The sequence below is a fragment of the Ambystoma mexicanum genome, chromosome 6q, assembly GCF_040938575.1.
Source record: "Ambystoma mexicanum isolate Mex_15411 chromosome 6q, UKY_AmexF1_1, whole genome shotgun sequence".
NCBI classification, from domain to species: Eukaryota; Metazoa; Chordata; class Amphibia; order Caudata; family Ambystomatidae; genus Ambystoma; species Ambystoma mexicanum.
The window spans coordinates 979,949,656-979,976,267 of NC_090937.1; the positions used below are offsets into that span (position 1 = coordinate 979,949,656).

General features: G+C 45.5%; 1 protein-coding gene across 6 annotated transcripts in view; it reads right to left on the bottom strand.

Annotated features, from left to right (window-relative positions):
• Positions 1-26,612, bottom strand: part of IRF2 (interferon regulatory factor 2) — a 580,815-nt gene that overhangs the window by 248,470 nt on the left and 305,733 nt on the right. For all 6 annotated transcript variants that reach the window (XM_069631487.1, XM_069631488.1, XM_069631490.1 and 3 more), the window contains exon 5: positions 1,134-1,201. In XM_069631487.1, the coding sequence (XP_069487588.1) occupies positions 1,134-1,201 (68 nt within the window). The remainder of the gene's footprint in view (positions 1-1,133; positions 1,202-26,612) is intronic.

The following is a 26,612-nucleotide window of genomic DNA, read 5'->3' on the forward strand; positions in this document are numbered from 1 at the left end:
TATGCTGGGTAGGATGCTCATGGTTCGTGTGTGAGCTAAGGAACCATCCAAACAGAAGAATGTTCTTCAGTTTGAAACAAACTATAGTATCACCCAATCCATGTGGATGACTTGGGGGATGTTTAAGGTTTGTATTTGAATTAGCGCTTATTCAGAGCATTAGCATCATTTATGATATTTCACTCCATTAGCATGATGTAAAGAAAATGATGTTGATAATTCGGAGTATGAAACACCTAGAGAAATGTATTATGTTAGGTATACGGATGATGCCAATAAGTACTTTGTTGGAGCTGGACTTATTTTTTCTTGATATCAATAATTTTATTTTGTTGCCGTCTTAGATATATTGGTGCTATGTAAATATATAGGAAATAGTGGCATAATGATTGTATTTTAATTGTTATACAACTAATTGTACTGCTATTGCTAAATTTATAGAAAGGACATGGCTCCAAAGGAATGTGTTCAAGAGTGTATCTTGAAACACTTGTGTATAGACGCGTTATAAATGCCATATCACATCATACCATTTCTATAAGTGCTATTCCCGAGGGTTGTGCAATTTAAAATTGATGTACATTAGCGTAATTTTAAAATGTACTTCTGTTTTTAATGAATTGTCTGGTTTCGAAAATATACATACAGTGTCAATTGTTTTATTGCATTCTTTTTAACTGGATGTTGGCCAAGTCATTAGGTGAAGAATGATATTTTTTGTTTAGTTTGCTTTTTGCATTGCATAATGTTTTTTGCCTAAATGAGGTTAAATCGAATAATGCCATAAAAAGTAAAGTATGGCGATGATAATGATGATATATTGCGATGCAAGTCTGAGGTTACTATCACAAAACGTTTATTATTGGATTTTGCCTCAGGACTATTGACAAATCCACACTGAAATGGGGAAACAAATCCCCACGACTACCGACCTAACCGTAGAAGATCACTCGTGTGAAAGTAAAGCAGCAAGGTGCCTTATGATTGTTTATCTTTGACTTGACTCCCATTGTAAAATCATGTGCTACACACAGAAAAACATGAACTTAAATAAAACTCAGAACATGTGATTCGAACATGTTTTCCTATCATTCTAAAAAGGCTAATATGTAAACTAACAGGCTGTTCCTTACCTTAATGTAGATCACTGGTTCCTCTTTATCCTCCTTGTCTTCCTTCCCATCCATCTTAAGTTTCTTTGCTAGGATGAGAAAATGGTTTTGTTATAGTCCGATGTAATATTGCAGGCATTTTCCTGTAGTCATAATTGTGTCAGGTTCAATACGTTCATGTACCAGGGAAATTCACGTAGCATTTTTGTGCCAGAGCAGGAGAGAAAGGCCACTACCACAGACACAATCTCCGTTTCAAATCTTTGTTGTATTACAAGAACAAGAGAATCTTTAAATGCACTGGCAAACCCACTTGAAATATTCCGAATGGACTGCTGTTTTTGCCAACAAGATGTCAGTGGCTTTACGTTTTTTACAAAGTTGTGGCATTGCACCAGCAAAGAATGCAAGTTGACACTAATGCAACAAAACGACAGTGCACACGGCCTTCCACGGTCTCCTTATGGACAGAGCACAAGCAACTCATTTAAATACATCTCTTTCGACCCCTCACTATTTGGTGGTTTAGCTGAACGCTACCTACCTGTTGAGAATCCTTCAGCTCGGAATAGAAGACATTGGTTACTAATTTATATTGACCAGCAAAGTGCTCAACATAATGTCCAGCACAAAAAGGTAAACACAGCATGGTCCAGATCCTTTTAACACACTATTTTGGGAAAGTCAAAAGCATTTGTAAGTCTTGTGAAGCATCAGAACCTTTTGTGGTGCTCAAAAACACATTTATTTGCTACTTTATTTAAACTTGGGTTTAACACCACCTCACATAAGACTGAGCGTGAAAACTGAACTACAAAAGCTTTAAAGATGGAGAACAGTTTGGTGTTGGTGCAGACATCCTGCAGCAAGAGGAGAGGAGGACACAAAAGGACTAAGAAGTTCACTACAGAACAGTCGATTATGGGCATGAAACCGGAAATTAATTCTGCAAGAAGAGGAAAGGTTATTTTTCCGTGCTACATCCAGTCATCTAATCAGTCATGCTTTTGTGGCAACTATATTACTTTGAACACAAAAATGTGATGCCATAACTACAAGTAAAATAACAAATTTCATAGGGAAAGGTACAAAACTGATTACAAAGCCAAATACTTTTTTCCTCAGAATATGCCTGGTGGAAATGACCACTCTTTGAAACAACTCTGTTGAGCGTGTCACAATAAAAACTGCACTGCCTTTTTAGGGTAACCATGTTTGCACACAGGCAGTGCAAACAAGAGTTTTGAGAACATTTTCAATTCTAACATGCTTGATACAGACCTGTATGCATAATATGGCAGAATATTAGCATAGAGTATTCAGGCGATTTCATGTCGGAGAGCACCCTATAGTAGTCATGGATTTTGATTTTACTTGGTCGATTTTACTTAATTCAGTGTCGCAAATTGCACAAAAATCACTCAGAGTCTTTAGAAACACTTCAAGGTTTTTCATTGGTTTGTGGGGCCTAGGGCTGTCCCTTTCTCTCCTGTTGAGTTACAACTCGCTTCCCTAACCCAGATGTCACAACACCAGTGCACAAGGGCTGCCACAGAAGGGGTCATCAAATATTGACCCTTACTGTCTTTTGCCATGGATGGCTCCCTAACACGCTGGTTCTCTAATCTCCCTATGGCACTTCATTGTTGGCCCTACTCTATTCCAAGGGTTAGTGTTTTAACTGAATAGGGATGGTGCCTTGCAATTAATCCATCCTTACACATCCACACTCGCCTCTCCTTTACTGCTCTACTTCCTGCTCACTCCTCCTCACTTCCTGAGATCCCTTCAATCTTTTTTTTATTGATATTTGGTTAACAAAGTAACCTTTAACAAAGCATACAGAAAAATACAAAAAGAGTAACAATTTAAAAATAATAGATTTAAAAGGCATGAAAATCCAGACATGAATCATCATAGCATCATATTACTGGTTCTAAAACTTCTTTTAAAAAGTGAATTGTGGCAACCATCCAGTTATTACGACCATAAGAATTCATAATAAGCTACCACACTCCTTCAGTAGGGACCTGGGCGTAATGTTGAAGGAGGTGACCAAAGTAAAACAAACGCCTCCCCTAAAGACACTGCAGTGCAATAAAATGTGTCGCAAGCTTTCCACCTCATCTGGCAAGGAGCAAAATCAGCACAATCTCAAGGCCCTGGGTATTTTATTCCTAGCACCTGTAATTTCATTAGTTGGGATAAGATTTAACCGCAACCTCATCACCCTAGATCGCCAAGATCGACCAGGGGACTCTCTCAAATATTCAGGACAGGTTCCCACTGATCTGACCTCAATCAGCAGATCTGCAAATAAAATGGTATGTTCTAACTGTGCCAATTGTGTCAATTCAATACCATTCCTTAAGTCTCCTTTGAAGTTGGTCGCTGCAAAGTTGTAGCTCTCGAGATACCATACCTCTCACAAATGGTATAACACTCCCAAGTGTTTGAGGTGGACCAAGATTTCTTGTGAAGCAACTGCTTTAGTAACCACCAAATCGAGCCTGCCTTTGCACAAACAATGTTCCTCAATAGGGAAAGATTCTTCCAGTTGAGATAACATTGAATGGAAGATAGACATAGCTCATAACGGATAACAGCTGCTGGAACTTGGTTAGGCAATTGCAAGACCTTCCTCCAAAAAAGTCCCTCCAAGGCATCACGGTCCAGGAATATAGGGAGACCCAAATTCTCACCAGCCTAAATTATAGTTGGCAGAACCTTCATTTTATAGAATTTGAGCACTGGACTCAAGTAAGAATTGTCAAACTTACGATTGACAGCACAATCTTGGGTGGCAAGCATTAACATTTTGGAGCAATGGTAAATTTGAGACTCCGTTTTGTTCCGTAGTTCAAACAGTCTACAACCCAGATAACAAAAATTCAACACTCTTTCAAGGGACAGACCGCTCACATTCCAGTGCAAGTTCTTATACTTTTGTTTCATCCCTGATCTGAATGAAAGTATCTGAGATTTTTTTAATGTTGATACTGAAATGATTTAATTCCGCAAAGGCTACCAAGGCATCCATTTTATGATGTAGGCCTATCAGGGTGTAATCAAACAATCAAACAAAACAATATTGTATTGCATACAACAAATAATCCAAGCTAAGATTAACCAAATTTGGGGGGTGGGGTTTGGGGGGCTACAGATGTTCTGAAAGCTCTCGGCAAGATCCGAAAGAAAAAGACTGAAAAGTAACGGGGCCAGACCATGCATAGTAGCAATAGACAATGAAAGTTTACCCTGAGCGTTGAGATATACTCTGATAAACGTATTAGAGTGTAAAGCTACAAGGATCCCAAGCAGGCCAAGCAGGTGTGCTAGACACCCCTACTGTCTGAGTTTGGACCATAGTCAGGTTCTATCTACGCTGTCAAATGCCAGTGAGAAGTCGATAAATGCCATATATAATGGTTTTGACCTCACCATGGCTTTCTTTTTCATCATGCCCATGTCAAGAGGATGCTAGCATACATTTTTGCAGGGACATCTAAAAGCACTATGGGCCTGTAGTTGGACGGGAGCAATCGTTGACCCTTTTTGATAATCGGGACAATGATGGCGTGTGCCCACGATTTTGGCATACTTTCCGGCAAAGTTATTGGATTAAAAATAGGGCCCAAGATGTGCGCCCACAAGTAAGAGTCAAGTTTTAAAACCGCATTGGACAGACCATCGGCCCCTTGTGCTTGTGAGTTCTTACTTCGAATAATTATTGTGGCAAGTCAAGCACCACAAGCCCGCTGTATGTTCCAAAAGGCGATTGTTCTCCCCAGGGTCCCCCATATACACTTTAGTGAAATGATCAATCCACCCTTGTTCCCCAATAGGTTTAATCAGGGCACAAAAGATCGGAGATGCAAGGTTGTTCATTCGCCACAAGGTTGTTGATCATTCGCCAAAAGGAGGTGACATCCTTAGAATTGACCAGCTGCAACATCTTAGATACATCATTCAACAGTATGTTATATTTGTAAAATCGGAGCGATTGTCTATATTTAAGCTTCAAGACCCTTCATTGTTCAGCATCTAAAGGTGAGCAGAAGCGTAAAGCACTGAATTACAGGGTCGTAGACATGGTTCCTTAGTATTTTTCTTCTGTGGCTAGGGTGGGACAAATGTGCATAGATTTGACCCAAGATGTCCCTATAAGGGACAGTAAGCAAAGCCACCTCAAGTTTATCTGGAGGGAAAAGATGGCGGAGTGCAGCATAGAACTTCTCCGTGCTCATCCTATTCAAGCACACCCTATTTTTTTTCCAAGGTAGCCTCTAACGCCTGGTCATAGGTATATATACCCTCTTCCAATGTAACCACCTTCCAACCCAAAAATAAGGGGTAGTGGTCACTAAGTTCAGTTTTCTTGATTGTCAGAGAGTTGGCATTCTGTAGGCAAAGGAGTAGTCCAGAATACTATTTAAACTGCCTCGATGCCATGTTGGATTTGGAGGAACCATCACCATACCATTCACCATATTCAATTGCCAGGCGTTCATAAGCTCCATCCATGCACTTCCAGGCTTCCTTGCCGTCAAACTATTGCCAGATATACACAAGCCAACATGCTCCAAACAAAACGTTAAGGTCGCCACATAACAAAATTGAGTAATTATTGTTTTCAGTTTGCCAATCGTAAATCAAATCTTCAATTGCATAAAATAAGGCGTCTTGTGTAATCATGTTAGGGTTCCAATAGAGATTAACTATCACAGTGGAAGACATCTCTACATCCAGCTCCTTGTCCCAAGTTAGCTCCACTGCTTGTACAAATGCGTTCGGAGTTGCATAAGGATTAGCTATTACTCCAATGTCATTCCAAATACAAAATAAAAGCCTAGAAGCCGGTCTCCCTTTGTCCCCCTTGTACGCTGGGTTCAGCAAGCAATGGTATCCATCCACACTTGGTGGCTTCAGCAGCAGCACTCCTGAACACAAAACAGGTCTGCTTCAAAGACAGACGAGACCAAAGGGGAGAGTAGATTAACATTACCCCTCAAATTCTAGGAAAGGCAATTGAATGATTTAATAGCTAAAGCCCTACTCTCTTTGAGTTGCTAATGACTATGTGCAATCAAACAGGCCACTACCCAATTCCAGTCCATGCCATCCTGAGATTCTGAGTTTCCCATTAAATGGCTATTAGTATGTCTGGCTTCAATCTTTCACTTCTCTTGATCTTACCTCTCCTCCCGCTACTCCTCCCTTCTGCCACAGCTCTCCTCCTCCCTTCTGCCACAGCTCTCCTCCTCCCTTCTGCCACAGCTCTCCTCCTCCCGCCACTGCTCTCCTCCTCCCGCCACTGCTCTCCTCCTCCCGCCACTACCACTCAAACACCCTCCCTATTCCCCTGTACCATTCAACTCTCATTTGCTCTTTACACTAACCTCTCTACTCATTTCTACAATGGATTTCTCAAATCTGGCCTGGTGGACCGATTTTAGGAGGCCATCCTAGTTATAGAGAACCAGAAACTCAGAGGTTATCCAAAACCCAATCAAGGTAAACTTGGAGAGCAGTCAAGGCTATTTTCAGGAGAGTGGAAGTGGGGTCAGGGGTCTACTATGAGTCCATACTGTGAAGCACACAATTCAATTTAGACAGCAATACAAATATTTATTCTAGGCCTTTACACACAGTAGCAAATGCAGCTAGCCGGTGATGATATTGCACAATACTCCATAATAAACACATACATACACCATAGGTTCTTAAAATGCATTCAAATTATCAACACAGGAGGTAAGTAAATAGTTTGCGATCTAGATGCTTCTGTCCCGGAAGCTTGCGGTGCACAAAAGCATGCGCCCTGCTCTGCATTGGGCTTCCGAGGCCGTGGTGTCTGGAGCGTAAGCGGAACAGGAAGGAGGCAGCCGGTGCCCATAACCGATAAGTGGGGAAGAGAGCGGGAGCAAGCGGAGTGTGCCGTGTAGCGCTTAGGGTTTCGGTGGAGTGTTTGGAGGGTGCCGGCAGAGAGGCAGTTACAAAAGAATGCACCCGCAGAATGCAACCTTTTGTGCTGGAATGCGCAGGTAAAGCCTTTTGTAAGCACCTTTAGATCTAAGGAAATGAATGTAGTAAAGATTTGACCAAGGAAGTTTCCCTAACTTTAGCAGTTCAAAGGCTAAGAAGAATGGGGACTTGTGCCCAAATGTCACAGGAGCCACAATGCTTCTCCCCAAAATGTAGTCTCTGTAGGTAATGTAAGTCACTAAGGTGAGTACCTTTATTATACTCCTACGTCCCGTCCCCTTTCCTCCATACTTGGAGATTCCCAAGCACGCACCAGAGTTAGTTTGGGTGGATGGAAAACCCCCTCACTGGAATAAGTTCTTAAGAACAGCCTGGCCAAACTGGGCATCCGCCCTGGAGCTCAGGTCCAAGCAATAATGCTTACAAAAAGCTGATGGGGAAGCCAACGTAGCCGCCTTGGCGATGGTTTCCAAGGAACATACTTTTGAAAAGCAACAGCAGCCACTTTGCCACATACAAGATGAGGTTGATTGCCTTTCGGAGGTTGAAGACCTTGGATGGTACATGCTTTTGATATGCAGGAGGCATTCCACCGGGAGATAGCTGCCTTGGAAGCCGGTTTCCCTTTCGGGTCTCCGAAAGTGACAAAGAGCTGTGATGAGCCTCTGGTCTCACTCGTTACATCGAGATAATACTTCAGGGCTCGCCTGACGTCCAAGTTTTGTAAGACTCTTTCGGCATCCAATGCCGGGTTAGGAAAAAAGACAGGTAAGGAAATCGATTGTTTCAGATGAAAATCGGTAACCACTTTAGGCAGGAAAGAAGGATGAGTGCAGAACACCACCTTATCCTTGTGAAAGGTGAGGAACGGATGTTCCACAGACAGAGCTTGGACCTCGCTTACTCACCTTGCCGATGTCACCGCGATCAAAAAAGAGACCTTCCAAGAAAGGTGTTTGAGATCAGTGGTGGCCATGGGTTCAAATGGTTTATGGCATAATGCTGTGAGTACCACGTTCAAATCCCATTTGTGATGAGGATTGCGTATAGGCGGGAACAGGTGAAGACCCGCAAAATGCCTTTTAATGACTGAATTAGTAAAAAAAAAAAAGGAACAGCTGTCAGTGGACAGATAGGCCGCAATGGCAGGTAAGTATTTCCTCAAGACAAAACATGAATTCCCGAAGCTGCGAGATGAGACAAAAGATAGAACAGTGTCAACCGTTGCATTCCTGGGGTGAAGCTGTTTAGCTATACACCAGTGACAAAAACGGAGCCATTTGCTCTTATATTGATCCCTCATAGAAGATATTCTGACCGCTTGGATGATGCGCATATTGTCCTCGGACAGATTAAACTGCGCTAAAGATCTGAATTCAGGCACCAGAGCGCCAAGCTGAACCGATTGTGGGGAGGGGTGCCACATCTGTTGATCGCACTGGTGAAGCAGGTCGGGAATCAACAGCAATCTGATCGGAGGAAGAATCAACAGATGCTTAAGTTCTGAAAACCAAAATCTGTCTGGCCACCATGGTGCTATGAGGAGGAGAGTGCAATTCGATGCATTCCTGAACTTGCAGAGTGACCGATGGATCGGAGGCAGTGGAGGAAAAGCATAAGCCTTCATGTTGTGCCATGGAATCTCGAGAGCGTCTCCCAGAGAGGTCACTCCGAGATCCTGCCTGGATGCATACAAACGAAGTTTCTTGTTTGTAAAGGTCACAAAGAGGTCTACTTCTGGTGCCCCATTGGCGAAAAATGGTAGAGAGAACATCTGTGTTCAACTCCCACTCATAACTGGCTGCTGACTGGCGGCTGAGTGAGTCTTCCGTTACATTGATGTGACCCGGCTAGGTCCACAAGGAGAGGTGACTTGGTGACCCCCTGCTTGTTGATATAAAACATTGCCACAGAATTGTCCGTACAAATAAGAATTACCTTGTTCATGATGGACGGTTGAAAGGCTTTGAGCGCCAGAAAAACAGCAAGGAGTTCCAGATAATTGATATGAAACTGCTTGTCCTGAAGTGTCCAAAGGTTGAAAACTTGAAGGTGGTCCAGCGTTGCGCCCCACCCCAGAAGGGAGGAGTCTGTTGTAACCATCACTTGAGGGCAGGGCTTCTGAAAGGAGGCTCCCACTGAAAGGCTGTCGGTTGAGGACCACCAAAATAGATCCGCCATCATGCAGGATGGAACTGGGATCATCTTGGAATCTGGGTCCAAAACCTGGGACCTAGCACTCCGAAGAGCCAGCTGAGTCTGCCTCATCTTCAGACGTGCAAGAGGAAGGACTAGCATGCAGGAAGCCATGAGGCCCAGAAGTCTCTGGAACCACCAAGCCATCATGTACGAAGACTGGAGGAAGAGCTGACATGTGGCTGATAAGTCCGCAATCCTGTCTGCCGTTAGGAACACCTTGGTACTGACCGTATTCCAACGGAAACCCAGGAAAATCAGGTACTGAGAGACCGTCGTGTAAGATTTCTGCCAGTTGACCGACTGCCCGAAGCGAAGCAGGAGCTGGAGGAGAGACTGGAGATTGATTAAAGCCATCTGTGGGCAAGGGCTGTGCAGGAGCCAATCGTCCAAATATGGGTAAAGATGAACTCCCTGCAGCTTGAGGAAAGCTGCGATGACCAACATCTTCGTAAAGACACGCAGCGCCGAGCTGAGACCAAAGGGGAGCACACAGAACTGGAAATGTTTCCCCCCCGCCCCCCAAGGAGAACTGCAGATATTTCCAATGCGGCCTCCATATCAGGATATGCATGTTAGCATCCTGCAGGTCCACCACACTGAGCCTGTCGCCCTTCCGAAGATTCCGCAGGGCGTGATCATCTTGAATTTCTCTCGGGGAAGAGCGAGGTTGAACTGGGAAAGATCGAGGATAGTGCGCAGGCCAGTCTGGTTGGGTTTAGGCACTGAACAGACGGGAGTAGAAGCCGTCCCCTTGGTCCCCAAGGGGAGCAGTCTCCACCGCTCTGAGGTCTAGAAGTTTCTGTACCTCGGCTCTGAGGGAGGGCGACCCAATCTGCTGGAAGGGAGGATGGAAGGATGGGGTAGGGGGAGGGGCAAGCGAAAGCCCACACGAGCGATGGACAAAACCCAACGATCTTCGGTGATGGTCTTCCACGCCTCCAGATGAGAAGAGATCCGTCCTCCCACTGGAGTCTCGTGCGACCAAACCAACCAGCTATATCATTTGGATGACTTGTGGACAGAGAGACCACCTGTCCCTGGAGAGGATGCTGAGGGGCGAGAGAAAAACTGACCACCTTGCGGTTGTTGCTTTCGACAGGGCCCACCAACCGGAGGTCCAATACAGTGTGCACAGTGATCCTGAAACCCCCTGAATCCAGAGAAGGACAGAGTTTTGGACCATGATCTCTGTGCATAAGGGCCTTAGCTGGAGCTTTCACCAAGACTGAAAGATTTGGTGGTTTGGGTACTCGCCTTCGTCTTTGCAAGTTCCTCTGTAGAGGAACGAAACAATTCCTTGCCATCAAAAGGAAGGTCCAGTACGTTGTCTTGTACTTCCTTTGAAAACTGCGTCACATGGAGCCACCCCTGCAGGGAGATGTCAACCCGGACCATCAGGCCTCGGGCTGAGGCATCTAGGTGATGTGCTGCAGCTTCCAGTAGATCGTGTCCAATCACTTAGGCGTCTGACAAACCGGCCTTGAAATCGTCTAGCCTATCCACAGGAATACACTCCTGGAAATCAGCTAACTTTTTCCACAGCTTCAGATTGGCTACTGCCAGGATGCTCTGTGTTGGCTTGACGAAGTTGGAGTGCCGAATTGGCACAGACTTTCTTGCCCAAGGCGTCCAGAAGCTTATCCTCTTTAGAAAGGATTTGGGCCGCAACCGTGGAGGATGGAGAAGCCGGTTTTGACTGGAGAGTGGCTACTGCCACCACCATTGAGGAAGCGAGTGGACAAGCCGATAAGGCTATCTCTTCAGAGGCATGAAGCTTGTATGGAGCGTCAATCCTCTTGTTAGGTGTACCCCAGTATGGGGTTTATACCACACCTTACGGGCCTAAGCCAAGACGTCCTTCTGAAGTAACAGGCCTGTGCGCTCCTGAGGAGACAGGGTAAAGGCTATAGAAAGCAACCCTTCCTGCGGAGTAGGTCCTCAGGTACTGGAATATCATAGAGGGCCATCATATCCAATACCCGGTCATGGAATGCTCTGAGCGGGGCTGCTAATCGCCATCCTGATCGGCTTGAGGCTCGTCCAACGAAGTGGAGGCAAAAGACTGGTCCACCACGCATATTGCCTCAGGTTTTAAGGTGGTGTCTCTCTTTGCTGATGTGTTCTCAATAGGCGACACCGGAGGGAGTGGTGGCGGGGGCCCACTAGGAAGTGGTGGAGGGAGTGGAACCACCGGGACCTGCGTAGTAACCGCTGGGGCCGGAGGCGAGTCAGGAGGCTCAGGGAGTATTTCCCTGAAAAGACGTTCAAAATACACCTTCATGGGGTCATAATGCATGAGCAACTGAAACTTCCCGAAAAACTCATCTTCAGCCGACAATTTTGGCACTGGAACAGGCAGAGGCCGCTCATGAGGGGCATACCCCCAAGTGCAGGGAGGCTGGTTGCCAGGAGGGCCTACCACCAGCCGGATCCACATTTATGAGAGGAGCAGAAGCAGGAGGGAGCGAGACTGTATGAGGCAGCAGTGTCCAAGCACGGCAGTCAATACGAGGGCGGAACAGATTTTTATTGTCCACATAGCGTGAAAAAGGCTACTCAGCCCCAAGAGACATTCCCAGCACCAGACATCGTGAATGTTGGTGTGAGGAACGTATCCAAAATGGCCAACGTGGACCATGGAGGTTGGGCCTCCCTTTTGTTGGCACCTGAGGAGAACTGCGTCACATATGAGGATGAGGCAATTGCCTCCTCAGGGGAGGTCAGGGGACTTGAGTAAAACTTTAGCCTTGACACAAGGATCCTCGGCCGAGCTGGTACTGGGAGGTCTCGGATGTTTACTAGACATCTTCGAACCTGCCCCAGAATTAGCCTTCTTTGCCCCCTCGACAGGACCTGTATCACCACGACCCTTAGCGTGGTACGGGTGAGGACCAATCCTCACCAACAAGACCTTCAAAGAGGATCTTTCGATTCTGTCAGTACTGACCTTGGCCTCAAGTAGAGGAACCTCGGGTTGTAACCCAGAACGGATAGCTCCCTCATGAGGGTCCTCGAGCCGTGACTCAGTGTGGAAAGCTACAGAATTGGAGACCTCAGGGCGTAACCCTGGTATCCGTGTGGAAAGCTCTAGAAGTAGAGACCTCAGGGCGAACCCTGGAAACCAATTCCCCAGAAGAACTGGGCTTAACTTTAGCACCCAAACGGTGAACCTCGGAACAATGTCCGGTTTTGGCAGGTCTGCCAAGGGAACCCTCAGAGAACACTCTGGTACACCTATTAGGCCCTTTCGGCACCTCATGGGAGCCCCTGGTGACAGAGATACTGGAGCACCCCCCAGTCCTGGAAGACCCCTGGAAGACCCCAGAAATGAGTCCCCGGGCCGGGGCGCCCTAAAAAGTAAGGAACTTACTGGGCGTTTCTTCCTTTCGTCAATGAAAAGCTGTAAATGGGGTGGAGGAACGCGCTGAAACACCGAAAACAACCGAAGACGACGATGTTGGAGTGCCTGGACGGAGAGGGAGTCGTAATAGAAACACGAATCCCAGCGATGTTCCGGGCCTAGACACTCCAAGCAGAGACAATGGGGAACCACCCTCGCGAAGCGACGTTCGCATGAAGAACAGGACACGAATCCCAGACGCTTGGGCATAGACGGAGCACTTGATGGCCGTGGAACCGAAGCAGGAAGGAAGGCCAACTGGAATAAAAATAAAATTCCCAATGATGCTAGTGCGTGCAACTCCGACGCGCAGAGAAATGAACTGAAGGGCGATGCGGAGCTCAGGAGGGCGGGGTTACGGCCACGTGCGGTACCCCGCGTAAAAACAAAAGGACAAACATTTTCTATTTTTTATGCTTTTTACTAAAGTGCTCCAATCCAAGGACGGAATGTTCCACAAGTATGGAGGAAAGGGGATAGGACGTAGGAGTAAATAGTTTTTCGAAGTGATTCCTCAGGTGAGCAGTATAATTTGACATTCCCCCCCCCCCACAGAGTAGTCGATAACCACTGACTTAATAGAGGTGCTGACCTTATCGATAACTGCAGATACAGAGGCGTCAAAGCATTCTACATTAAATACCTCCAACTTCCATTGAAATGTTAATTCATACATTACACATGCAAGCGTACTATTTAGTCTCTTTGTATTCACAGCCGTCCAATGGATACTACTATGTCCACTATTTGGAATCAGATCCTTAGGGCGCCCACCTTGATTTACCCACAAGACTATGTTAAATGATGAACGCAAAATAGAAATTCATCAACAAAAACGAAAGAGTTGATTCTGCCCTTCCTCTATGCCAGGTCAACTGACCTACGTTATTACCCCTAACCTGTCCATTCAGCATTTGAAGCCCTAATGAGGTCCAGGCAACATACCACTTCCTACCTGCAGCCAATGTTCCCTCTAAGCTGTGCGTATGTGCGCTTGCCCAGATTCCTTCTGGGTGCCGCTCAGAAGATTTTTAGCAGCGCACACAGACAATTCTCACCTTTTCAAAAAGATTTAATAAGGCACATGCCACAGCAATTATCTGAATTTTCTTTCTCTTAAAATAAGCAACTAGTCTTGATATTCTGCTAATTTGGATTACACTACTATGCACCTAAAATCCGTAACAGCAAAATACAATCAAGAGGTTAAAAACGAATATGAAAAACTGGATCCATCAACAGAAGAATCTAACCAGGATATGCCTGCACACATTAACCAAAAATGTTCCCTGCCCACCCATGATAACTTCTGCCTGAGAGTACATTAAGATACTACCAGACAACCTTGACTCTTTCTCTATTGGCTCTGGGAAAGGTTAGCAGACGTGCACCTACATCCAATTGTTTTATGTTTGTTGTAACATGAATAACGTTCACATGCCAGAATTTCTGTTACTCATTGTGCCTTACCAAAAGCATCACCCACACTATATAATCTAACTACCAGCTCAAATATCGGATACTGACGTAAGTAAGCAGCTACTTGGATGTGCAACCAAATCCCACACTTCCTCTTCTTTGTACATATGTCACGCAAGGGCTTTGTAAGTGAACGGATTATGAAACTCAAATATTAATGTGCCCTCTCAATATTTTGAAAAGACAAATGTGATGCTCAGGGTCTCCTACTTTTGCCTTACTAACACTGCCCTATAAGTAGAGAGCAACATTGCAATATCATTTACTTAACCTACAAGGGTTAATGGGTATGGACTATGCCTGGGATTAATCGTCCATGGTATTCAGGCAGGAGAATGATTTTCACACAATCTGCATCGTTTTCCAAAAGAATTGTGCACATGCAGAGTCATGACATTCTTAAAATGCACATCTTGTGTTGAGGCATTTAAATATGCCTTGCTTGCAAAGCATTGTGGGTCTGCAGATATCCCAGTGAGTGTTTATTGCTACAATCCCTCACTTTTTACAGTGCTCTATCAACTAGTATTAGAGGCAAGCCCAGGGACCTGGGAAGGGTATGGGTGGAAGTGGGTGATGAACAAAGCAGCACATTTTAAAGACCAAGTCAGACGTTTCGGCAGTACACTGAAGGAATTGTGTTGCGTGTTTGCTAAAGGATAGGAAATTCTAGTACCCATCTAGACAACAGCACCTTATTTTTCTTTCTATGCTCGTCCGCTGAGGATTTTTCAATACAACCACGTGTTAACTGATCACAAAGAATTACAGAAGAGGGATCCATAGTTAAAGAAGAAGGCACTAAATAATGTGTATCTCTGATGAATTAATGCAAATAACTTAAAAGGCATATATGTGTGATTTTCTTGAACAGGGCTCCATAATGAACCTCAGTAAAGCTCTTGTTTAATTTTATCTGGGCTGTGGTGCGGAAGGGTGGGCAAAACTATACACTGTATTATGGTCCCTGTCATTTTGCCCTCTCTATGTCAGGGGTACTGTTAAGCAGAAACCTGTGCAGTTCCCTCTGGGACCACTGCAAAAGATTTAAGACTACAGGTGTTGGCAGTAAACCCACTTGGTAGCAGTCTGTACCATACAGATTCACTGTGGTAGCTGTGGCTGAGCAGTCAGACTTCCCTCAAGAAGAGTTAGGCAGTATATAGAGGATACAGGATAGGTACAGAGGCACAGTAGTACAAGCAAACACTGACCAGAGCTAGGTGTAAAAGTATATACTTATTTATTTTAAAGGCACACTCATAAATTACACTAGCACAGAAAAAGGTAAGTAAGTCAAAACACAGTCACTATTACTTATATGTACATCCCTAGTCATTTGTTGGACAAGTCTAAGTTAACACCACTTATTTCCAAACAGAGGTGAGCGCTTAACGTCAGATGGCACTCCAACAAGTTATTAGAAAAGGGAGGGAAAAAGCAGAAGTAATGAAAAGCAGCAAGGTAAAACACTTTTCAAATAAGGTTAGAAAAGGCAGTCAATTGTGGAACAAGGAGAATTGGTTTGTGGCCCGCTTTAGAGAGAGCCAGGCGAAAATATGCCCAAGATCACACAATGTCACAAGTCTTTGCAGGTGAGTAGAAAAGGTTTTACTGAATTTAGAAAAAGTTTAGTTAGGGTGTCCCAGGCTTACCCAGGTTCGAGAGCCGAGGGCTAAATCTACCCCGTACAATCGGTGGCAAGGGAAGCCGGGCGGAACACAGTACCTTTAAAAGTGGAAAGGATCCTCCAGCGGTGGTAGTTGTTCCTGGTAGTGGGTGCAAGTCGCGGCGTTGTCCAGAGGAAGAGGTGATCTCGACGTGGAGGAAAGCTGAAGGTCGTTGCACTACCAGGGATGAGACCAGCCGTGGAGTTTTCCGGTCACAAAGGATTTTACCCCTCTTTCTCGGTTGAGGTAAAAAGTGGTATCCCGGTTGCTGGGGTGCTTGGCACAGGCAAGGCGGCCACGAGATGCTTCGGGACGGCAAAAAGAAGGCAGCAACTGGTTGTCCCCACCAGTTAAGGGAAGGAGACTCTCCGGCGGGAGATCTCCTCTGTCGTCGGAAAAAGTGGTGAGACGGTTCCGCAGGGCTCCACCGGTGGTGTCGTCTTGGCAGGTCGGCTCGGCTTCTCCCTCTTCGGCTTCTTAGGTCCTGTGGCGACTTCTGAAGAACCAGTCCCAAAAACCCTGCTTTTATGCAGCAAACCCCCATTCATACAGCCTAGCTGTCACTCAAACATGCTAAGTGGTGAGCGGGGTGGCTCACCACTTGGGCCAATCACACCAGAGTGCGACATGAGTTGGCAAGGCAACTCAGTCCAGGGTGCCTAAATCCCCTCCCACACCCCCTGTGGTACCCAGGCAGAATGGCACCACTGTGGAGGGCTTCTGTGCAGAAGCCCGCCAAAAGTGGAACAAAGGCTCGACTCGGGTTCAGGGTTACTGAAGTGAACCTAGACGCCATTTTGGCGGCGAGTTCTGGCAAAAAATCCCAACCGGTGAATTTATATTAAATAAATAAACCGGCGGTATCTTTAACATTGCACCAAAAAGTGGTGCATTAAAAACAATGGGAAATCCCATTGGGAAATATTCCGGTGGAATATTTCCGTGGTATCCACTGCCACCAGCCAGAACTCGGCGAGGGGGGACAGTACCCCCTCGACAACAGACCCAGGGGCAATCTAATTGCCCCTACCAGTACTTCCACAGTAAGATGGTTTGTACTGGTTAAGTTCCTAAATTAAGACTAGTAAAGTCAATGGTGACTTTACAGACCCAGGGAGACAGTAGTCAGTCCCAGGGTGTGGAGTCTGTGTGGAGTCTATGTTTGGGGGTCTCTATGACACCCTTGTGTTACTGCACTGAGGGTGCTGTGTAACACACATTCAAAAACCAATGATAGCCTATGGGGAAAAAATACCCCCTAGCCCATAAGCACATAGCAAGTCACAGAAACACTCTCAAGTCATGTCCAAGAGTGAGGGTAAAAGAGTCTCACTCTTGGCAGGAGAAAAAATAAACCCAAAAAATCCAGCAAAGCTGCTGGGGGACTCACTAGGTTAGGAAATTCAGCCTAAACAGAGAATTCTCCCTAACAGGTACAAGCAGGGCTCTAATCAGATTTTGCTCCCTACTTGGAGTAAAATAATTTTTATGGGAGTAAAAAATTAATTCGCTTTGCCAATAGGGATACTTTCAGCTTATTAAACGATTTCCCCATAAAATTCCTTTTGAAATCGGGCATTAACGCCACTGGTCACTAATTCAAAAAAATATCTGTGCAGCTTTGTGGGTTGAAGCAATGATATGTTCATAGTTTCTCGTTTTTGTTAGGCATATTTTCTTTTTTTAATGAGTAAAAATGCATGGTACATATTTATCTTAGCTCTAAGGCTGGTGTTATCACTACCACAGGAGACCATAATGTGGATAGTAAGCAGAGGCACAGGAATTTTGGATTATATTCTAAGGTGCGGTTATTCTGATGCAATTATCATCCTTACACAAATTAATAGACGCTCGTTCTCCTGGCCCTTGAATTACTTCATTAAAGTGGCCCTTGGACTCCTTTCAGCATGTTTTTGACGAATTGCTTTTAATTACCATTAATCCATCGGCAAATGTGTTCTGTTTCTTGAAAGCCACATCAATTATGACAAGAGATATTTGAGGGCCACAAATGCCAGGGACATTGTTCGCAGCAGTAACAGGCTGATAAGCCAGCCTATTCAAGGAGTGGAACCCACCTTCCCCAATCCACCACCAAGAACCAACCTACCTAACGGTCAATGAACAATAACGCACCAGCCTTGATAAAGACTCCTTGAGTCGAAACACGTATCGGCTGACCACGAGATTATCGCATCATGAATAAAATTCCCTTTTTTTGAAAACTCAGAATACAAAAACATTTTTTAAGAATAAATATTGTTTGCACAAGATATCTGGGAACACAACTAAGTGATATCTGTGTTTTGTAATACAAATTAGTAATTGTCCAGTGGCATAAAACATACAGGGCTTCATTAAGACTTGGGGCAGTATCCCAGTGTAAATTCACCAGAATACCACCCAAACGAATTACTGTTATTCCCCATTCATATTGAGTCCTTTGGACTCAATGTGGCTTTTTGGCAGAAATACAGCAGTGGAAATTCCAACGATTTCTTGGTTGAGTTGGAGGATTTAGCTCCAGGATTTTTCTGGAGGCAAATCTTCTACTCCAGGCCCAAAATCGTAATTTAGCGTAGTGGTAAAGTTGGCGGTAATGGAGCTACCACCGCCAACTTTACCACTTACTGCCAAACTCATAATGAGGCTGACAGTTTTCTCTGCACAGAAGTAAGTTTGCAAGGTACTGTGGCAGATATTGAAGTCTTGGACTGGTTGAGTTTTCTGTATAATCACATATGACATATTTCATTTTAGCCTATGTGTTTGGAAAAAGTGTTGTAAGATTTTTAAAGAATTGCAGTGGCTGGGAAGAGGACATTTCTTTCCAATCTCCCTTCTGCGACGGTAGCGCACCAAGTGGCTTACCGCATTAGTCAGTTGCGCACATGGAAAATAATGTGCGCACAACAGCCAATCGGTTCCGCAAATAGAGAAAAATAATTAGAGGGAAGATTGTATGCAGCTAGCTTACTATTCACCGGTACCACATCAACTGGTGAGTCTTGTATCTCTCCATCAGAAATCAGTCATTCGTAATCTGTGCTTAAATCCCTGGCCACAATATTATGTCCCTTATCCTTTCTACATTTCCAGTTCAATATCATATTCGACAACACATTCCAGAAGTCTTCCAGTTTACACACCTCCATATGCCAGTAGATATTGATTAATAGTACATCCAACTCCTTCCCTTCCCTTCCCTTCCCTTGCCAACTCAACTCAACTGCCAGAATACCATATGAAAGGTCTGGGACTTTCGAAGCAGATCATTCAAAAATGTAAAAGATAAAAGGTAAACAGTTTCCCCATAATAAATAAGCAAAATTTAAGGCAAATGAAGCGTGCACCCTCCACAGCTCCTTTTGGCTGATTGAGGGAAAGTGCAATACCCATCTATCACCGTTTAATCAATAAGCCAGGTTGCTTGCAAACAAATACAACTGGACTCTTTCAGTGCATTCAGAGCTTCTATAGTATTTGCTCTTTCTAGAATTCCATGATGTCAATTTTAATTCCGATTTCTTTAATCTCCTTTTGCCATGTTCACACTCAGTGATCTTGATGCATCTTCTTAATGTAGAAGAATGACTCCCTTCTTCTGTAGAGTAGCCAACCATGCAGTAGTCTGGAGAGACTATTTCTTGAGGTAAGGACTCCCTTCCCAGGGTTTCGGTCCCTTTCAAAGGCAGCACACAAAGTTCCACATTAAAAAGGGCTCAGTTCACAAGTCAATGAAAGTTCCAACTCAAAACCTCAGTACTAATAGAATGACTACCTTTCCTTGGGTATCAGGCTTCTTACAATGTTCACAATACAAGGGGGAATGACTCCCTTCCCCTGGCCTTTCTTAGGCATTTGTCTCACAGCCCACCTGGTTCACTGCCCTGCCAGAAACTGACTAGGAAGATGACTTTGGAGGCTGTTTGTTATTAGGCGTGGGTCCCAGATCCTTTGTGACTTTTCTGCCCTTCGGGGTTACCACCAATCGTCCCGGCTACCAGGACCTCTCCAGGGTTCTTACTGGCGACCTTGGGTTGTCTGTGGGCGTCTCCCCCCACTCCGACTTCTCATGGTCTCTCCAGGGGCTAAGACAGCCTTGCAGCGTTCCCCTGCTCTTGGACTGCGTGCTTTCAGCTCTCTGTGTCTGTCGGTTCTCCCAGTCGGCAAGCTTCCCTGGTATCTGCCACCTTCTTTGGTCCAACCACAGCATATCTGTCAGGGACAACTCTGCCAGCATCCAAGTATCTCTGTGTCTACACTCCCAATGTCTCTGTTCCTCCAGCTCGTTTCGAGTTTCCCAGTTCCTCCAGAAACGGTCTGACAGCCCATGAAGTCCTCCTTCCCTTTTTATCAGGTTGGACTTGTTCCCGGTTGTCGAGGTCGCTCATGTTGGTTCAGCAGGGCACTCTGCACTGCTCCGCACCAATTCCTCATCTCAGTATTGATGTTCTCATCCTCAACTGGGTTATTTGTGCTCTTCTTTGTCCCAGTTTCTGTATTTGACTCCCGCAGGTAGTCCCTAATCCTGCCTACAAACATACATGGAAGTGTGTGGGATTTTGCAACCATTTATAGAGTAGGAAGATGGGGGAGGAGGGTATATGCTTTGGGCATACTGCATGTTTATTGAACAATCGTCCCTAGTCAGATAGGGGAGGGGGTCCCTCCCCATGAGAGCCACCCGCTGAGTACCACCCTCAGGAAAGGCGGAGGGTTTCACTGGAGGTTGGATTTCCCGCTGTTGGTTCCAGTGAGAGTTGCCCAGGAGCTGCAGGTCCAGATGCAAGATACAACCCTTAGAGAGGAAGACATGCAAGATTTGCCAATGCAGGCCTCTTCAGGAGACCTCACAGGATGGAGAAAGGTGAGATACAGCAACGACCACCGCCCACAGGCTATGGCAAGTGTTCTTCCAGTCGTGGTTGAAAAAGCTTCTCTAGGACAGGATTCTAGGATGCTGGAATTAGCAGGGAAGGTGACTTGCTGACCTCTACAACCTCTAGAATCAGCAGTAGCAGTAGCAGTAGAGGTCTACATGAGGGCGCCCTTGATCAGTGGCTGTTCAGAGGTGCTCAAGGGGGCTGTTTGGGTGATGTTCAAATTTGAGCGGTGTTAGCTTGAACCTGGAACCTGGCAGAATCTGCGTGAAAGATTCAGACTGGTGTGAGAGGATTCAAAAAGCCCTAGTAACCATGTTACAATCCAAAATCGAAGAGAAAAAGCTTAGCCTATCTAAAAAAACAAACCATCCACCGTCCACCACCCCCAAAACACCCACTTGCCCCCTCTTCTCCTTCTCACCAGTATCCACTAAAGAAGTAGAAAGCATCATTAAGGGCCTCAAACCCTCCAGATGCCAAGGGGACTCATGCCCAGCTCCCATCATCCAGGAGGGCGCCAACATTCTAGCCCCCTTCATAACAGCCCTCATCAACGCATCCTTCAAATCAAGCTCAGTGCCTATTAGCCTCAAGGAGGCCTGGGACATGCCACTACTAAAAAAAACCAATCAAGACGCCAATAACCCAACCAACTAATGGCCAATCACCACCGTTCCCTACATCCTAAAAATCTTAGACAGAGCGGCCTACCTGCAAACACAGAAGCACCTGGAAGACAACAACCTCTTGGGTCTCAGACAATCCGGCTTCAGGCCAAGGCACGGAACAGAGTCAGCCCTACTGGACCTAAAAATCCAGATGGACGAGGCAAAGGACAAGGGTAATCTAGCCATTCTCTTACTGCTAGATCTATCAGCAGCCGTCAACCTCGTCGACCATCAGATCCTCACGGAACATCTGATGACCTCAGCGGCCTTCTCTAATCAGGCGACTGCCTGGCTCCAGTCCTTCCTAGTCAACCGAACCACCCGGGTCTTCTCCCCGGGGGCATCAGCACTGCCTGTCCCCATCACCTGCGGCGTCCCTCAAGGCTTGTGCGTCTCACCGACCCTATACATTATCTTCACTAAGCTATTGTTTGACCGCCTAGATAACCTGGGTGTCACATACACAAACTATGCTGATGATACCCAGGTTCTCATCACCCTATCAGGGTGCTACGATGAGGACTCCACCAGAATCAACAACCTATATTTGGAGATCCAAGCCTGGATGGCAGAGCACGGTCTATGCCTCAACGACGAGAAAACTGAGCTCCTTCTTGTCGGCTCCCAACAACGGCTAAACAAACTAGACGCCCGTTACGCGTCCATCAACATAGACGGTAACCTAATCACAGTAGCCAAAGAAATTAAAACCCTTGGGGTTTATCTAGACTCTACTCTCTCGCTCAAAAGACAGGTGAAGGCCACAGCCTCATCCACAGCTTATACTAATAAGCTTATCAACGCCTGCAAACCTTTCCTATGTCCTTCCAGCTGCATTACACTAGCCAGAGCGCTAGTGCTCTCAGCTCTCAAAAATTGACTACTGCAATACCCTCTTTCTCGGTACGTCAGAACGCAACCTGAACAAACTACAGGTGCTTCAAAATAATGCCGTCAGAGCCGCCCTCAGTATCCCATGGCACGCCCACATCTCCAGCATCAGGCAAGATGCTCACTGGCTCCCTGTACGAGACAGAATCACTCTCAGATCCCTCGTCATCGTCCATAAATGCCGCTCCAATGACGCACCCAAATACCTGGCAGACAAGTTCCACAATCACACATCAACTAGACCAACTAGAACGCCATACTCGCATTGCCTTTCCGTTCCCAAATTCTCCCTAAAAAAAGCAGATGGCACTAGCTTCCCGGTCCTAGCTGCCAAACCATGGAAGGCTATGCCACCAAACCTTAGAGCAGAACCCTCCTTTTGGACTTTTAGAGCCAAAACAAAAACATGGCTTTCCAACAAAAACTCTGCTTAATGTACTTCTTCTCCACTGCCTCTGTCGACCATCTTGTATCCCGGTCTACTACACCTATTGTTGTTATATCACAGTCTTTATTGTATATTTTTGCCATGTTGTAACTGTCTCTAAGTCTCCGGCGCCCGGTTACCCCAGGGTTCGGCGCGCGGTACAAATAAAGAAACTAAACTTGTACCACAAGCTGGCGGCCACCAAAGTTTTGGGTGCAACCGCGGAATGGCGATGCTTCTGCGAGGTAGCCCACGAGAGAGTTGGTCAGTTCACTGGGTGTTCCAGGGACACTTCCGGAGGCTCAGTATGGCTGGACCCTCGAGAAGGTGCCGAGACTAGTTGGTTCCACTAGTCCAAGGGTTGAAGCACTGCTCAGGGTCTTCGGAGATCAGATAGCCCAACAGGGCTTCACCAGGCCAGATGCAGGAAGGGATGCCATGCATCTTCAGAAGTCTTCTTTCAGATTGTCAATCAGCTGTTCTTCTGCGAGGGATTCTTGTCTCCAATGATGATCTGAAGAAATGGCTGAAGGAGTCCTCTTATCCAAAAAGAAAGCAAATATGGTAAAAATATATCTGCTGCCACCAGCTTGTCTTTAGGCACATACAAAAGTACCCAAAGAATCTCAAATGTTGAGGGCTACGGCAATACAGATGCAGTGTGCAATATTAAAAAGTTACAAACATTTAAAAAGATAAAAGGTAAACAGTTTCCCAGTACTGACCAGTTCCCCATAACAAATAAGCAAAAGGGAAGGAAAAGGAAGCTGAAGACATTTCTTCCTTTCAAAAAGTCAGAACAGGTTCAGAAACAAAGCAAAGGGATTCGGGGTCCATAGAAATTATGAAGGGCAATGAAGTCTTTCCTAACACTCCCTCGCCACACAAACATACACACTCCCACTGCACAACCACTTCCACTCCCAAGCCAATACTTCACCTGCACAAATCTCCTGACGAACGTTTCTCCTTTCTCCTGCTGGTCTCTTGGTCATACTCAACAACCACCTCGGACCTCACCCGAAAATCTCACTTCCTGCTTCTGGGCTGATACTAGTTCCCATCCGAGAAACGGACCATCGGTTGTTAGGGCCATTTCTCAGATGGGAAATAGCTGCTTCAGTGTGAGTGGGCTAGTTCCAACTAAAGAAATGGCCCTTTTTGCTCCCCTAGTGGCCAGGTCCTGCATAATGGGAACTAGCCTACTCAAACTGAGAAGGCTAGTTCCCATTAGAGAAATGGCCCTTTTTGCTCCCCTAGTGGCCAAGTCCTGCATAATAATAGGAATTAGCCTACTCAAACTGAGAAGGCTAGGTCCCATTAGAGAAATGGCCCTTTTTGCTCCCCTAGTGGCCAAGTCCTGCATAATAATGGGAATTAGCCTACTCACACTGAGAAGGCTAGTTCCCATTAGAGAAATGGCCCTTTTTGCTCCCCTAGTGTCCAAGTCCTGCATAATAATGGGAACTAGCCTACTCACACTGAGAAGGCCATTTCCCATTAGAGAAACGGCCCTCTGAGCTGGAAAGGCAAAAAGGTCCTCTCGTCTAATGGGAACTAGCCCATTCACACTGAAGCAGTTATTTCCCATAGCGGCTTCCTATATGCTGCTAGGGTGCTTCCTGTGTCCTCAGGGGCTCACGCACAGCCCAGATACACCCCAATACATGCCTGAAGAGTGAGCCACTATTCGACTGTGCAACTAACCCTGTACCTGCTCAGCCAGGGCAACCACAATCTATGGCAAGTGCAGGCTCTTTGTCATTGCTGCAACTCATCACAAGTTAAGGAAGTGAACCAGAACACAGCCAGTATGTGTGACTTAATTTCTTTTAAGTTCATCTTTATGCTCTAACAACTCTCTCTGTCCTCACCTTTACACCAACCACCGTACAACTTGCCTTGCATTCTCTACTAGTGTTCTCTGTTCGCATTCCACACCCATAACATTCCCCCTGCTGACATTCCTTACACCGTAAGGAGTCCCCCTTTCTTCTAGGGGACTTTATTCCCATGGCCACTTTCCGTATTCTAATATTACTCAACTAGTGTTGTATTGCCAAGTGTGAATAGTTCAGTTAGTTCCCCTCTAGTGCTCTATATGACCAAGGGTTGACCCTCCTAGGATTGATGACGCATTGGCCCTATTAGATTAGTTTGCTCTCCTTGCCAGAAAGACCATTTGTCTGTCCTGGGCTTGAAGACAAAGATAGGCCCTTCCAGGGGCCAGAAACTGATGATGTGATGCATTGGCAGGGCCAGAAACTGAAGAGAGGCCCACTCAGCTTGGTGTTGAGAGTTAAGTTGGTTTACCCAGGGTACTGCACTAGTCCTAGTCTTTCCACTACCCCTCTCTACTTTTGATGGGCTAGTTATTGGGTTAAGATGTACAACCGGGCGCCAGCCAGCATACTTCTTAATGGACACAGGCCTTCTTCCACAGCATTTACCTTATTTTCAGTGTCCACCTTCTGCACTTCTTCCTTCCTCCACCCTCCTTTTCTTCCTCAGTACCTCTCCCAAAATGTTCCTCTATTGGTGGCCCTCATCTTCCTACACCTATTTTGTCTGTACCTTTTAAACTGTTCTCCAAGTAATTTCCTCCTTTCTCTTGTGTCTCACCTTCCATCTCTCCTTTTCCCCCTTGCTAGTTTCCCCCTTCACACTGCTCTCCGCTTTCCCCTCATTTGACGCATCTTCACCATCCTCTCTCATCCATCTCAAGTCTTACTCTCCTTCCACCCCCTTTGCCTTCCTTCTTCCTCTTTTACTCCGCTCTTTATTGCAACACTTGTTTGCAAACTCCCATAATAGGCCTTCTACTAAAGCCTCCCTGTATAGTCCTGCCCCTTTTGATACTGGAAAAGGAAGCGTGTTAACGAATGTGCCCAAGTCCTTGTGTGTACGTGACAAAGTGATTGGCTTTCTAAGTAACTCACCATCTTCAGATCTAGAGATGTGTATCAGTTATTAATTGTCAGCTGCCAACTTGAAGTCAAGCAGCGCCGTCATGGTAGCTACCTGACCCCCACCATGGTACCTCCTGCAGGCAGCTGCACAATAACTCTGCCAACCTTGAATCTGCCAGCTTCATTGCATACCCAAGCTCAAGTAGGTCTTTTCCACAATCCATCCTGCAGACTGTGTATTCAAATGTACTTTTAGTGGGATCAAAGACAATACTTTCAGTTCTTTTGTCCTTCTAATGCAGAGTTGTTCATTCTTCAAAACTCTACCAGGTCTTGAATTACAGACTGGTACCTGGCAAAGGATAAAGTGGATAGGGTAGACGCCTTGTATGCTGGCTATTATCTTTCTGAAGGTACAGCCCCCCCCCCAATGGTCTCGCAGCTCCATTCCTATGTGTCCACCTAGAAACATGGTCAAACTTCTCTCCTTTTTTTTATGCCGTCACTCAGCTCATTGTTGTACTCAATATGTAATTCTTTTCATTGACAGTTTCATATTTTCAGTCATGTATATTCCATGAAAGTATTTATATTGTTAAAGTAGGCCTTATTTTCATTTATTATATTAGAGTTATCAGTTCATGGTTTAAGATTTATTATAGCCATTTAATTGGACCAAAGTGATCATAGCCCTTGGCATAATTATGGATCTGTGTTCAAATTGAACCTGAACTAGTTGCATTTTTTCCAAATGTTTTGGACCGAAGTTTTTTTAATGTCAGATTTTGGGGTAGGTCGCCCCGCCACTATCTTACACAATCCAATATGGCCTGACCTCAATCCACCATCTACCTTCGGTGGTTTAAAAAATGTAAAGAAAATGAGGGGAAGGGGCAGGGGATTTTCAACCAGTTGGGAGGCGGCGTGGGGGTCAGTCGACCAAAATCCATAAACCTATAATTATACGGTTAAATTGTGTTTAT